The sequence below is a fragment of the Salvia splendens genome, chromosome 22 (assembly GCF_004379255.2).
Source record: "Salvia splendens isolate huo1 chromosome 22, SspV2, whole genome shotgun sequence".
Classification (NCBI taxonomy): domain Eukaryota; kingdom Viridiplantae; phylum Streptophyta; class Magnoliopsida; order Lamiales; family Lamiaceae; genus Salvia; species Salvia splendens.
The window spans coordinates 715660-732066 of NC_056053.1; the positions used below are offsets into that span (position 1 = coordinate 715660).

Sequence of the window (16407 nt, forward strand, 5' to 3'; positions counted from 1 at the left end):
TCCCTCTTCATTTAAAGGTAATAGGAGTAATATACTAGGAGAGTATTTGATACAATAACCTTTTTATTTCAAGGTAATAATATCAGAGTAAAATATACTGAATTATTCAATTAAAAATTTATTTGGCCGAACACATTTTTTTGTGTGCAAATGATGGACAAATTATTCGTAGAAAATGAAAAAGGAAATAAAAAATAAAAATGATATCATCTGGATATAATGATTGGAGATCAGACGACACATGATTATATTTTGGAAACTGCACCCCCACATACGTCCATTCCTCTACAGTTCTGCAATTATCCACTTCGTCTTGTCTTGTCCACCTCATCTGTTCCTTTCCCTGCAATTATCTGCAGTTACTACTACAGAGGAAAATGAAAATCCACCCAGATAAAAAAGGTTAGAAGCAGAAAAATAAGATTCAATTTGTAGTAGTACTATATGTGAAAAAAGATTAACCATTTGGAGGAAAGTGAAAAAACGAGCATGAGTTAATTCTTATATTTGGTCAGACAAAATAAAAGGATGATCATTTTATCTACTTTAGTGTAGAAAGCAAATACTCATATTTGGGCTTTAATAAACTCAAAATTAGCTCAATCCAAAATGGCTAAGAATTAATACAAATTTGTTGTGCCTGTGAAGTGTGCAAGCGAACAAATCAAACTGAATATCTTAGACCGTTTTTTCAATTAATAGAAAACAATCTAATTAGCCTAAAAATCACAAACACCATCACGGAAAATACGCAACAAAAAACTGACCTCCGAAGCATCCAACAAAACATAAACACAAACAAAGGCCATAATGCATGGTGGGGGTCCGGGGACATAGACCTTGCATCACTCTTTACTGTAACCTTCGATATCGATCACTTGATCAATTGATAACTCAGTTATGGGAGAAAATTTGGCATGAACTTCTACTCAACAACTCAACTCGCTATACGTGTCTTATGTTTTCAGTATCCCCATTAGGCTCAAGCCTGTGAAAGTCATTCTATTCCGTTGGTCCGTTCCGAGCAAAATATGATACTAGTAGAATATAGAGATCCATACCTTCTTATCAAACTAGCGAGAGACTGAAAGAGATGCTCAACTAAGAGAAGAAGCATGCCATCAAGTTCTTGGAAAGGCACATGAATATGTTCTATCTATCACAACAATAGTTATCACAAAAAAAATATATCACAGTGTCTCTTATTAGTCTTTACAAAAGATACACCGATTATCCTTGATTCATGGAATATCTAACATCGCTCCTTCGCTTTCCGAACACAACTCTCTCAGTCACATCCTTGCTTCAACAAAATCGTAGATCAAATGTTTATTTTACAGACCATTCTGTTACCAAATTGAAGGCTGGTTTTATTTTATGTAGTCGTTTTATTTTTCGTATGATTTTGAAAGACAACTTCACAATATTGACCTCCAACTTCTTGAGGAATTTTATACTAGTACACCATCCGTCCACAAATAAACGTCCTATTTTGCCATTTTCATTCTTCCATCAATAAATATTTTGCCATCTGAGGAGTATTTGTTTTTAACACTTTTGGTAATGCATCTCATATTCCAGTATTCTACTAATTTGATCTCACTCACATTTTATTATAAAATTAATACTATATAAAAGTAGGACTTACCTTTCACTAATCGTTTTTTACCAACTTTATTACATTTCTTAAAACTCGTGTCATGTTAAATATAGACTTGTAATCATGTGCTAATGAAGTATGAAATTTTTGGAGGTGTTTTTTTATAACTTTCTTATTTGTTTTCTTTAATAGAAAGTTAATTATGTTAATTAATTTCCCACTTCATGTATATGGTTAAGAGAAAATTATATGACACGCAAATTACGACACACTTGATAATAGAGAGTGTCCGTACGATGCAGACGTCCGTATGAGAGTCCACCGCTCATATTGATATTTGGCTGGAGAATAATAATGACAATAAGATGATACTAGTGCATAAAAATTAATAAATATAAATAATAGTGAGTTGAAATAGTTGGTGAAATTTAATTTATATTTTTATACTATATTAATTTTATAGAATGAGTAATGTCTATTTATAAAAACAGTTAAAGTGAAAATATTTAATGGTAGTTTTCAAAATAACAATATGAATTATTTAACGACGGAGAGAGGGGATATTATTTTCCATTAGATTTGGGGCTAAAAAATAAAGGCTTGATTGACATAACTATTTGTCTTATGAATTTAAATAAAAAAAATTAATTTAAAATATTTTGAATAGAATACTAGTACTATATTACAAAATTTCATTTTTTATTTGTGTACAAACAACATTTTTTAGGATGCTCATAACGATATTATTTCTTCAATTCTATTTTCTTTTTTTGTTTAATTTTCTTGATTTAATGAGACAATATTGGTTTAAGTGTCACCACATGTTTTGTGCATACACGAAAAAAATTGAATACTTGTAGTACATAATTTAATAGGAGTATTTTGTTTTGAACTCATAATATATAGATGTAAAATTTGAGAAAATCTAAAACTTTTATATTCTTTATTCAAACCTTATGATATTGATCATAATTTGATTAATTTTTTGATTTAAGTGATTATTGTCAATATAAATATAAATATTTTGATCTATATAAACTTTTGGTAGATTTTAATTGATTAGTAGACACTACTATGTGACGGCAAGGTTTCAACATAATAATATTAAGTTCCATCTCTTCGAAACTCAAATTCAATTGATTTGATATATTAATGGTATAATAGCGTAGTAGTACTAATATCTTATTTAGCGTAAACATTGGAAGATATTATATGCCTCAAATTTCAAAAAAATTGTGGGACACAATCGATCAAATTGGAAGAAAAAAAGTCGTGAATGGAAATTTAGTGCTATTATTAAAGGCAAAGTCCTATCACATTTTTTATTTGATTAGTATAGTAAATCCGACGATTATTATGCTTTAATCCTAAACCACTGTATTCTGTTTGGCATAATTTGGATTCGCACTATCATTTCATCGACTAATTAATCTACATTTGAAAATAACACAAGATTTTCTATTACAAAAGTCTTCGATCTTTAATTCTGTATGACACAAGTAATAATTTGAAGTTGAAACATTCGCAAATAATGTAGTAATGTGACATTTATTCTTTTTTCGGATGAAGTAAAACTATGACATTTCATTTTGGAATGAATATATAAAATCCTAAATTATTAGCCATATATATGGCTAATAAAGTGTAGTATTAGGATAAATTACTTTTTGACAATTTATTTTAGTAATGTTGCAGGCTGCCGGCTTCGGCCGCACTTGTGGCTCACGAGCCTTCTTATTTTCATCTTCAATATCTTTTTCAGTTGCTTTTTATATAAATTTGTGTATTTGATTAATAAAATTCACATTTTAAAATTATTTGCTAAAGTGTTGGTACTATGTTAAAAGATGACTTTCCAGTTGGTTTATATAAGGGTCTAAAATTCTAAATGCCCCACAACACAACCAATCAAACAAAAGAGTTACTCATAAACCTATATTTATAATAGGATTAGTCTTGCCCATTCAAGCTTGTCATATCATTTTAATCTTTAATTTTCATGTTTGTTTATTATAAATATAGGATTATTAAGAATAAAAAAAATTAAATTTCAGCATTAGCTTTTACTTTGATTAGCTCGCTGTGCTGTCACGTTTATGGTTACAGTTCAAATTTTTTAGTCTGGTAAATTTTTAACCAGAGTAGAATAGAACCAAAATCCACCAACATGAAATTATCACACCAATATTAGAACTTGAAGTCATCAAGGGCCAGAGTTATGTACAATGGCCATGAAGTGGTTTAATTTTATGTCTAATCTATCCAAGTAGGAGACAATTATGCACATCAAACTTTAATTATTGTTATCACAAATGTTTCATGATTTGACGTACAAGTAAACTAGTTTTTCCTCTTGAACTTAAACCCATTCATTGAATGCTTTATTTGAGCATATATATACTCTTATATTTTGAGTACAATATTTATTATATATTCTCTCTCCTTTTCACTACTAGTATATATTGTTAATTAGTAGGAGTATACATTTTCTTGCCATTAGTTAATACTATATGCTGTTTTGGAATTAATAGTAGGAGTGAAGAGACATACATGTTGCAATATGTCGAGATTCATGTGTAGTAAAAAAGGTAACTTTGGAACCATGAGCAAAGATAATTAACCTCCTATTAAAGTTAATTAAGGCAATTATGTGACAAGAGGAATCTAACTAACCAATTTTGAAAAAGAAGAAAGCATCATCATTATAAGACTCTTTTAGTGCATGAATATGCCCCCATTTAGTAGTATTAGGAGTAATATTTGTAATAATTAGGAATGCTGCCTAAAGAAACTTCCTCAAATAAACTTTATGAAATTCAAATACTTATCATAATATATTCCACTCACGAAAAGAATAATATTAAAAAGAAAGAGTAATGCTAAAAAGCCTCATTATGGCTATCTATACAAGATTTTTTTAAATTCCAAATTTAATTAATAAATAAATATTGTAGATTTTTAATTATTAAATGATAAATTATTAATGACCAAGTAAAAGTTAATTAATTATAAAACCATTGACTAAGGAGTAAGGATGAAATAGAAAGTCGAGGAGAAGAGTACGTACATTTCAGAAAAATTAATTCCCTACATTATGATTATCCTATCATAATCACTTAAAAAAGAAACATCATTTGGTTAATTGAAATTTGGGAAAAGTAGTTTATTCCTTTTCATTGGGAAGTGCCGACAGTACTTTTTAATTTGAGGAAAATTGTCTAATCATGCGATTTGATTTTGTTTATACTCCCCATATCCCTTACTAAATGCAAGATTTTTAAAAAAAAGTTTTTGTTAATTAAGTAAAATAAAATAAACTGAGAGAGTGATACTTCCTTCATCCTCAAAGAACATGCACTTTGAAATCGACACGGATTTTAACGTAAAATTGGTGAACTTAGAGAGAGGTAGAGAGAAAAAGTAAATAAAGTATTGTTAGTTGAGAATGAGTCCCACTTTATTAAAGAGAAAATATTTTCCAAAATTAGAAAGTGCATATTTTTGTGGGACGGACTAAAAAAAAAGGAAAGAGTGCATATTCTTGAGGGACATGGTGAGTATAAGATAAAGAGGAAAAATAAAAAAAATGCCAAAAAAAACATGACTCATTTAGCTTAGTCATACTAAATAATATGAATACTTTTTTTTTTGTAATTGATCAACTCACAAACCACATAAGAGTGGTAAGTGAGAATACAAGATAGAAACAAACCAACAATAAAAAAGAAAAGAAACACAAACACAAACAATATCACAACAACTACAAAATCGACAAAAAAAAGAAATCAACAAGAGTCAAAGCAACATTAACCGGTAGCAAGGAACAGGGGAATGTATCTCCCCATAATATATGCTGCACATCTTATAATTCAGTGTTCTTATTCAAATTTTTATACTTTAAAACTTATTTTTAACATCATTAATTTTATAAATGGAAAAAGAACACCATGCCCTAATTATTAGATACTGGAGTTTATAAAATTAACAAAGTCAATAATAACTTTTAAATTATTAAAACCAAACGAAATATATACAATAAAAACAATACTAACATATACTACTAATTATACTATATTGATGCACACAGATATTATTCATCATGTAACTTAATATTATGGTATCACTAACGTATATCTATAGAGAAAATGGACAAGTGTTAAGTACATCTTACAAGTCTATCAATATCCACTGAAGCCCATAAATATTAAAAATAACAATAAGCCCGTTAAATTCTTTGAATTAGGCTAAGAAATTAAAGGCCCAAAATTATAGTTGGGAATTATAAAAAAAATATGGTGAATTTATGACTAATAGTAGTTCTGAATTATTACAACAATAAGTATAATTGTAACTCAGTTTTTTTTAAAAAAAAAAAATCCAAGAACGTGTTAGTTTTGTGCCCTTGAATAGTTTTAGAAGAACATGTGCTAGTTTTGGGCCTTGAAGTTTCTGGGCCATATTATTTAACTGAACTGGGCTATAGTTTAGGATATTATGTGGTGCATTTTCTAAGAAATTAACGCAGCCCACTGTTTTAAAAATAAGGTATTCAATAATCGATAAGTTTCATAGTAATAATAATAATAATAATAATAATAATAATGATAATAATAATAATAATAATAATAATAATAATAATAATAATAATAATGTAAAGGTAGGTGAATGTGACTCTCAATTATATATTCCCTTTCCCCATCTATCAGTAATCGTTTCATTTATTCATTTTCATTCGCCCATGAATAATTGCCTAATCTATTTTTTTACTAGTATAATGGACTTCACATTCCAATAACTTTATATCTTACTCATATTTTATTATAAATGCACAAATAAAAGTTGGATTCACCCACTTTCAATTACATTTCTTAAAACTCAAGCCAAGTCGAACCGAGCAAATAATACCAACCGAAGGAAGTAGTAGTTTATAATTAAATATGATTAATTGAGGGAGTTGTTGGACAGTAAGACCTACCTACTATTAAGTAAAAGATAAATATGACTTTTAGTAAAAAAAAAAAAGTAAAGAATAGATACGACTTGATGAAGATTCATAAATATGCCATATCTTTGTGAAAAGAAAGGGAACAAATTAGTCAAATGAAATATTCCATATCTTCTCATATATATATACTCCTTCAGTATTAACCACTCTATATGGAGTATATTTCATACATTAACCTCTTAAGTTTGACTCTTCGTGTCTCGTTGGAGTCGTGTATCACTTTATATGTCGTCATTTCCAATTGATTATAAATTGGAACATAAAAAATTTGGCTAAAATTGAGAAACAACTAATTGAGGAAAAACCACTTATAACCAATCACCATTGAGCTTAACTTAACCATTTTTAGGAAGGGGAATATTATTATATTATGGTTGGTGGTGTTACTTTAATCTTTTGTTTGTCTCATTATCTTAGGAAATAATCCTAGGAAAAAATTGATTTTTTTAATCCTCAGAAAAAAGAATGGTTAATCATCTTCCACATAATTAAAGTTTGCCACTTAACTTCCACCTTTGATTTTCATCATTACCTCCTATGGCTAGGCAATTATAATTTTTTAATTAACCTAATCCAAATATATGTGTGTTTTAAATAAGGAAACAAGTTTTTCCCACCAATGATTAAAATAAAAGGAAACAATTTTTTTTCGAAGTTTTTATTAATTCATTTCGTTATTTACTCTGAATATAAAATTGCTAAAATTAAAATCAAAAACCCCAATTTTATATTTTTATCCAATTTAAAATTTTGATATAAGTGATCACTGATCAGATAAAAAACTGCCAATTTCTGAAAGTGTGAAAGTAAAACAAATTAAAAGAAGTTTCCATGCATTTGATGTTGATGAATTTCTTAAGTTGAAACAATAATACATATAAAATTATCTATGAAATTGATAACCTAATCAACTGAACAAAGATGCCAAATATGGACACGTGATTACAGTGCACCACACTTCCATATTTGACAAAAACAATACCTATCATGAGATTATTGTGCTTACTTCACCAAAAATCCTCTGTGATTCATTCATTCCCACATAGAAAATAATTTAGTCATCCACTCAGTGTCCAATTTCATATACTACCTTTTTATTGATACACTAGATAAATAAATTTAATTCAATTACAGATTTAAAATACTGTCATTATAGTGGGGTTGAATCAGATTGCCTAATTTGCAAATTAACATTACCAAGACAAAGCTAGTTCTTTATGACGACAATAATATAATAGAGGTTATGATTATTGAATTATGGTATATCTCAAGATAAGAAGATGATAACTAATTAAATAGTGGTATTTAAATAATAGTAACTAGTACCTCATATGCTAATAAACAATTAATCTGGATCACATAATCAAAAACTTTAGCTGTAAATATGTCATCTGCTTTTTAGAAAACTTAAGAAGACAAGGGCACATAGGTCATTTTGTAACAAACTTCTCTCACCTAAAATATGTTCTATATTACATTCCAAAATTTATGGTATGAACCTTTATTGAATGTATTTATTAGTGCACATAATTGTTCATTACACTAAATGATAATGTCCACTATATTTTGTTTTGAGATTTTTTGTGTATAAGATTATAATGTTCATCATCCAGTTGGATTACCTTGATTTTACACTTATGGTTGTATTTTAATTTTTAACCACATATCCATTCCTTAGCATGCATGTATTTTATTTATTATAAAAAATATAGATATATTTATTATGCAATGCAATATTTTTCATTGCATCCCAAAGTTTATTATGTATTTATTACTATATTGCACGTAATCGTCCACTATTCATATTGAGAATGTACATTATAGGTTCAATATGTTGTGTAAATCTCAGTATATTACAATTTGGGGTGCAATAATGTCCATAATATCACAAATTATGTGGGCTATATATGTCTCACGTTATACACATTGCAATTCAAATAATATTTCATTATATACAAGGACATGAGTTTCATCATATATTATATTTTTTGTTGAAATATGTTATATCGTGTCAGAATATAATATAACAAAACTTCCATAATAAAATAACAAAGTTTTCATCATTCGGTTAAAAATAATGCATCAAAGATATTTTTCTAGCTCAATTGATAATAGGTGTGTACTCGTCAAAAGTTGAATCAATATGATTCAACGATATGTATTAATGCAACCAAATTATTTTAAATTCCACCAATCATGACTAAAACCATACACCATTATTTCGCACAGACACATTATTCTCATCATGCACAAATATTAATTACATCAAAGTAGTAGTATACTATATTTTCTATCAGTTCATTTCCATCATTCATGTAAAACATTTTCATCATATATATAAAACACTTACCTTATACACTAAATATATTCTTCATACATAGTCTAATTTTCATCATTGGTGAAACTTAATTCCATCACCAGAAAATGATTTCATTACTATGACAAAATGTATCACACATTACTTCCATCACATAAATACGTTATTTTCATCACATACTCCCTTCCCATTTTGGCTTCAAACAAACTTTGCAAAACATGAATATCAAAATCTTTACAATGTTAATATGGTTGAAAGAATATATGAATCTCGAATAAAACCCTACCCGAAAAATAATTGAAATCAGTAGTATAATATAAATCAAAACTCAAATTAGGGATCTATACCATATAAATCGTGCATATCTCATATACTTCTATTTTTTTTTACTATTGATACACTCTCCCCTTAATTATATCTCCTTGGTACATAGACTAATAATTTTCAAATAGAATTTGGTTTTTTCGGTTATGCATCGCAATGCAAGGTCGCACTATCTACTACACTCAATGATAAGGATTGTGGGCAAGAAACATTCTACCAGTGAGTGGGCTACATGTACTCCATTTCTATTAATCGCAAATGAGAACTTATATTTTTAGGGGAAAAAAGGTATTTAGAATATTTTTTTTCTATTTGCATGAGACAAAAAGAAGATGCAAAACATAAATATGGTATGTAACAGTAAAACAAAAATGAGTGTTGCTTCCCCTCCTCAATTGATAAAATTATTAGCTAGATTCATATAGTGTCACAATCATCTCAGTAGTGTACCTCTCATTTATTTTTCCTTTGGATTCATTCCTTCTTCATCTCACTACATATACTCTTTGCTCTATACTCTTCTATTATAGCCTTTTTGCTTCCCATGATCAACACTGAAATTCCCCAAAATTTTATCCAAATTAGGGTTCTTACCTCATTGGTTGAAGAAGGAAAAGGTAGCATCACATGGAATTGCATTCATGATATGTTTTTGTCTTAATTCTTTCTGATTAATGTTTTGCTTTGATTTCCATTTCATGTAACTAGAGTTATATACGTATTAATTAGCGCACACACACTTAGGGGCGGGTCAATACGATATATCGTTCAGAACGATATATCAAAGATCGATACGATATATCGAAATATCGTATCATTTCAAATACCTGTATATCGAAAAATATAATTTCAAAACTGAAAAATAACACAAAAATTAATTCAAAAATATGTTGAATTTCAATATATTTCAATATATATGGTATATATTGATAATTCAACATGTATTGATTTTCAATATAATTCGATATACCGAAAATATCGATATATATATAGTATATTCGATATAAAATGATATATCGCGATATAAGGAAATTCATATCGTTGTCGTATCAAAAACTTACCATACGGTATCGTATTGTATCGAAAATTACGATATACCGAAAATTCGATAATTTTTTATATTTTTCAATATGATACGAGCGATATATCATTTTTTCAATATTTTTCCCAGCCCTACACACACTCTTCACATCTTATTTTGAGGGAACTAAAAAGGAACTTTTTCGACAATGAAAGATGCTAAAATACATTGTAAAAATATTTGATTTGGCTGCCTTAACACACTTGAGAGTGGGAATGGGCTTAAATAAACCTTCTAATTTAACTAATTTTTATTGCTCAATTGGTCAAGATTTCATAAAAGTTTAATTTAATTATCCATTACATACCAAAGAACAAATTACTAGACGTTGGAGGAAAAAAGGGCTGAAATTGCATAAATAATGAAAGAACAATGAGATTTAAGTGCAAAAGATGGATACGAGGAAGAAGTAGACATTGTTAAAAAAACAATTTACTGTTAATCTATTCTTTACATTTATATGTGAAGGATTATAATCAATGTTGAACTAAAATGAAGTTCATTTTTATTTCGTTTTAGTTCATTTTTAGCTTTAGTTCATTCTTTCTAGAACGATCTAATGATGAACTCCTTGTTATTTTAACAGTTCGAGCCGTACATATCTTTTGATTGATGACTTACTCGAGCTCGTACAACTCTCCCTGCGCCGCCTGCAAATTCCTGCGGCGGAAGTGCGTTCCGGGATGCATCTTCTCGCCGCACTTCCCGCCGGAGGAGAAGGAGAAGTTCGTCAACGTGCACAAGATCTTCGGCGCCAGAAACGTGGCGAAGCTGCTGAAGGAGCTCCTTCCCCACCAGCGCGCCACGGCAGCCAGCTCCCTCGCCTACGAGGCCGAGGCGCGTGTCCGCGACCCTGTCCTCGGCTGCTTCGGCGTCATCTCCTCCCTCCAGAGGCAGGTCGACCGCCTCCGGAAGGAGCTCCACAACGCCAATGCAGACCTCGTATGGTTCGCCTGCAACGACATTTCGTTGCATACGGCCCAGCCGCGGACGCCGGAGGCGATCGGAGGGGGAAATGTGGATTTCGGCGCCGGCGAAGGCGGCGGGATATTATATCAAACAGGTGGTGTGCCAATTTTGTATGAAATGACATGGAATGATATTTATAATTATTACGGTGGAGGGATGGATGCGAGTAATTAATTGATGATAATATTATCCGTGATTTATCTAATTAAAAATGTCATAAGATCATAATATCAAACTACACCAAATTTAATGTTTGTTTTCGTCCTAAATTTCAATATTAGTGTTGTAGGAACAAAAAATGGGTAAGTTTGACTAGCCCATCAATTCTATTTAAGCCCATAAAATTAATAATAGTAAGCCCATTATTGGATTCTCTGAATTAGGCTAACAATTCAATGTCCAAATAGACACGCACTATTTTATTTTTTTTTATAATTAGCAAGGTATTAATCAGCAGACACTAACTATTTTCTAAGTATTTAATGTTGTTCCATACCCAAACGTATGAATGAAGAAAATATGTAACGTAGGAAGAAAATCACAAACGTATGAATGATTATTTGTTAATGGCATATAGTGATGCGATCCTGATCATATCACACAGCTTAATCACAATTTTGCAATAAAAGGAAACAAACAAGGTTTTCTTTAAGAAAAAAAGTATGTACGAAATGTCTTGATCAACCTACAGAATACACACTAAATATATATGGGATTATTTTTGCTAGAGTTTGCAAGAATTGATATATATGGAAAACTTATTACATGCATCATTATCATCACCATCATTTATTATTATTATTATTATTATTATTATTATTATTATTATTATTATTTACACGGGGGATTTCTTTAACGCACGAAAGTCATTTTTTTTCAATAGTAGTATATATGCTGTTAATTTGTTATATATGCATATAGAATCTCTCACAAATGCTTGATAATTCAAATTAAATGTGGAGAAGCAAAATAGGAGTAGCAGTATAAAACAAAAGACAAGAAAATCAAGAACAGTAATTATACAGATCTTGTGAAAAGAGAGGCCACAAATTAGTCAATGTTTTATTCTCCATAATTCAGCAACTAATTATTAATGCGGTGGTTCTAAATATTTTAAATACTGTCGAACCAAAAGTCCTACTACAATTGAAGTACTCCACATTAAACCATTATAATATCATTAGATTAACACGCCCCAAATTTCAACTCTTTGTGCCTCTTTGAATTCATGTTATGTGTATATGTCGGCACATCCAATCGATTAGAATAGGAACGTTAAAAATTTGGTTGAAATTAAGGATAAACCACTCAAAATCAATCACCATTTTAGCAAGTGCATTATGGTTGGTGTTGCTTTAATTAATCCTTTGTTTGTCTCCTTATAAAAGTAAATAATCCTAGTAAAAAAGATTGGTTAATCATATTCCACGCAATTGAAGCTCACCACTCCACTTCCACATTCATATATGTTCATCATTATCACCCGTAGATGGGTAATTATAATTTTTTTAAATTATTTTATTCCATAGAATGTGTGTTTCAAGTGATAATACATGCATTGACAAATTTATGAGAGTGCAGTAATTTATATAGTTTCATATATATTTCAGCTGTCATTACATGTTATGCAAATGATAGGTTCAGACTGAACTAAAATTAATTAATGATCTTTAGTTACTAATAAGGCTAATTAAATGATAATCAAAGTAACCTTCGCCCAAAATATGGAGTAAATATTTTTCAATATTTTTTTAAAAGCTAATTACGCTGATAATCAAAGTGACCCCCTCCCAAAGATTAAACCAAAAGGGAGCAGTTTTTTTACAATATTTTTATTCTTTGCTTGGTTATTTCTAAGAATATATAATTAATAAAAGTAAAATCGTAAAGCTTGTTTTCTTAAAACTAAACATTTTGATTCAAGTTTCACATAAAAACTAAAAGTCTTATCCCAATTTCTGAAATATGCACCTTTCTCAAAACATTTAAATGTAAAAGTAATCAAAAGAAGTTTCTATAAATTGGATATTGATGGAATAATCTTTGGTTAATATTACTAAAATTTAAAATAAAATATGAAATTGAATCCCCAATTAACTGAACAAATGCACCCAAAACATATGCACTAGTACACTTCCATATATATTGGATAAAACAGGCACCTAATCCTGAGATTATAGCACTACTTCGCCAAAAACCCTTTGTGTGATTCATTCCCACATTGAAAAATAGTAATAGTCATCCACTTTGTGTCCAAATTCATGTACTAGATTGTCATATATTGAGTTGTGGGCAAAAATATACAACAAATGTGTGGGCTACGTACATATCCTAGATTTCTATATATTGCAAATGATCATCATGGAAAATAATTTTTTAGAAAAAAAAGGTGATTAGAAGATTTTTTATAATTTGCATGGGACTAAGAGAGGAGGCAAAACATAAAAATCCCCTCCACAAATATGATAAAATTATTAGATGCATTGTCACACTCATATTTTCTGTTTAGTGTAGCTTTCATTTATTGTCTTTGTCCATTGAATTCATTCCTTCTTCTTCTCACTATATATGCTCTTTCCACTTCTCTCTCAGTCTCAGACTTAATGACTCCCATGATCACATTGATATTCCCAAAATTTGATCCAAATTAGGGTTTTCAACATATACATACCTAATCCTCTCTTCATCCCAATTGATCACCTCAATTTTGGGTTTTTAAGCGGATGAAGGAGTAAAAGGTAGATTCTTGGGATATCAAGAGGTAAAAAGTTTTCCTCTTCAGCATAAAAAGAGAAAAAAAAAAAAAGAAAAACAATAAGCCCTACATTTAATAAAGTCCATCATATTTTTTTTATTTCTTTTAAAATTTTATTTGATTTCCATCTTTTGTTAATTGAGGGAACATCATTTTAGGTACACGAACTTTGCCAAAGTATCATTTTAGGTCCGTGAACTTTGAAAATATCATTTTAGATACACGAACTTTGAGTTAGTATCATTTGAGGTCCTTTTTTACTATTTCCAGTTTTTTTTAGACGAAAATACCCTCAATACAATTCATTTATTCCTAATACAATTCATTTATACTCATTTTTCCTCACAATCCGTATATTTTCTTCATCACAATTCGATAATACCAAAATTAATCTATATGTCAATTCATGGTGTAATTTCTACATATTTCGGTGTACGAATCTTCTGCTTATATAAATAAATTGCTGCAATTCCACGCAATAAATTGCTGTAATATTAATCCATAAACTCCATACTTGTCACAAACTCCTTTTTCTGTAATTCCCACGCAATAAACTGCTGTATAATATTGTACTTATATTTTCATAATTACTACCACACATAACGTAATTATGCATACCTTTCTGTAAAACATTTTGTATATTAATTGCATGATTGATGTTCTTAATTAATTTTTACTGTAATATATAAATTTGACACATAGAGATCAATTAAATAACTGAGTTTACTTCATGAATGAATAACATTTATAAATATATTGTGAGAAGAGCGAAAAGAAAAAATAATGGTGCCAAAAAAATAACATTTAGTAGGAAAAATGAGTATAAATGAATTGTATTAGGAAATGAATTGTATTAGGAATAAATGAATTGTATTGAGGGTATTTTCGTCCAAAAAAATATGAAAATAGTAAAAAGGACCTCAAATGATACTAACTCAAAGTTCGTGTACCTAAAATGATATTTTCAAAGTTCACGGACCTAAAATGATACTTTGGCAAAGTTCGTGTACCTAAAATGATGTTCCCTCTTGTTAATTTTATCTTATTTCCTTCTTGGTTATGGTGTAACTAGCTAAAAAATTATTTGATTGGCGATGCTTCAGCTGACCTTAGTACCCCTGATTTACTAGTACTCTGAAATTAAAAGGTCTCGAATTCGGGTGCACCATAATACATTCTTTAATTTAAGTAAGGATGAAAACTTTCAACAATTGATACTCATTAAGAAAAATCAAATACTATGTATACTTCCTCCATTTCTTAAAAATAAAAACTTTAGAAACAACAAGAGTTCTAATGTAAAATTGGTAAATTAAGAGAAAAAGAAATAGAATTAGTGTTACTGGATTGTGGGGCTTATTTCCTAAAACAGAAATTTTCTATTCTTAGGAAACGGGAGAGAAGGAAAGAATTTCTACTTTTAGGAAACGGATGGTGCGTGATGTGTGGTTTTCTTGAATCTTTGCAGAGAACTTGATCGATGGCTTCCTCTACCTCGTACAACCCTCCCGGCGGCGGAAGTGCATCACGGGATGCGTCAACTCGCCGCACTTCCCGCCGGAGGAGTTGCTGAAGTTCGCCAACGTGCACAAGCTCGACACCTCACTTCCACATTAATCTCATCATTATCTCCACAATAATAGATTTGTTTAATTAATTTGTGACATAAAATTGTGTGTGTTTAAGGTATAATGTATACATGTACCCAAATAAGCATATGTGATTATTTTATTATTATTTTTTTTACTTACTTCCAGTGATTATAGTGCACTACACTTCCTCATTTGACAAAACAAGTACCTAAAACCATGAGATTATCTCCACTAGTTACTTCTCCAAAAATCCTTTGTGTAATTCATTCCCACATAGAAATTTACAAAGTCATCCACTCTGTGACAATTTTCAGGAACTAGATACTAGTATATGACAAAATTAGATGACTGTCATGACATAGTGGAGTTGGATCGGATTACATAAATTGCAAATTAACATTAACCAAAAAAACGATAATGGAGACGACTATGGTTATTAAATTACACACTCATAAAATCAATTGGGGATTGCTAGAAAAGAAGATTAATTATTTTCTTCTTTTAACTTTTGGTAGACTCTCCACTTACATCTCCTATATAATATAGATTAATAATTGTAAAATAGTATTGTAAAATAGTATTTCATCTTCTATTATCCCTAGTGCCCACTTTGTACAAGTAGCTAGGTCACACTATCTACAGCACTCAATGATAAGGCAAGAATACAAAAAGAATGAGTTGGCAATCTGAGAATATGAAAGTGTAGGAAAAATAATATTTTTAGAAAAAAAGGTAACTAGAAGAATTTTATTTTTTTTAGACAT

At 29.6% G+C, this 16407-nt stretch overlaps 1 protein-coding gene across 1 annotated transcript; it reads left to right on the forward strand.

Moving 5' to 3' along the window:
• Window positions 1-10939: 10939 nt before the first annotated feature.
• LOC121787795 (protein LATERAL ORGAN BOUNDARIES-like) lies at window positions 10940-11470 on the forward strand. Its single transcript, XM_042186634.1, has one exon. The coding sequence runs from the start codon at window positions 10940-10942 to the stop codon at window positions 11468-11470; it is 531 nt and encodes a 176-aa protein (XP_042042568.1).
• Window positions 11471-16407: the final 4937 nt, after the last annotated feature.

Bases quoted from the DNA above. Each gene is read 5' to 3' on its own strand.
- LOC121787795 (XM_042186634.1), top strand. From the start codon at position 10,940: ATGACTTACTCGAGCTCGTACAACTCTCCCTGCGCCGCCTGCAAATTC.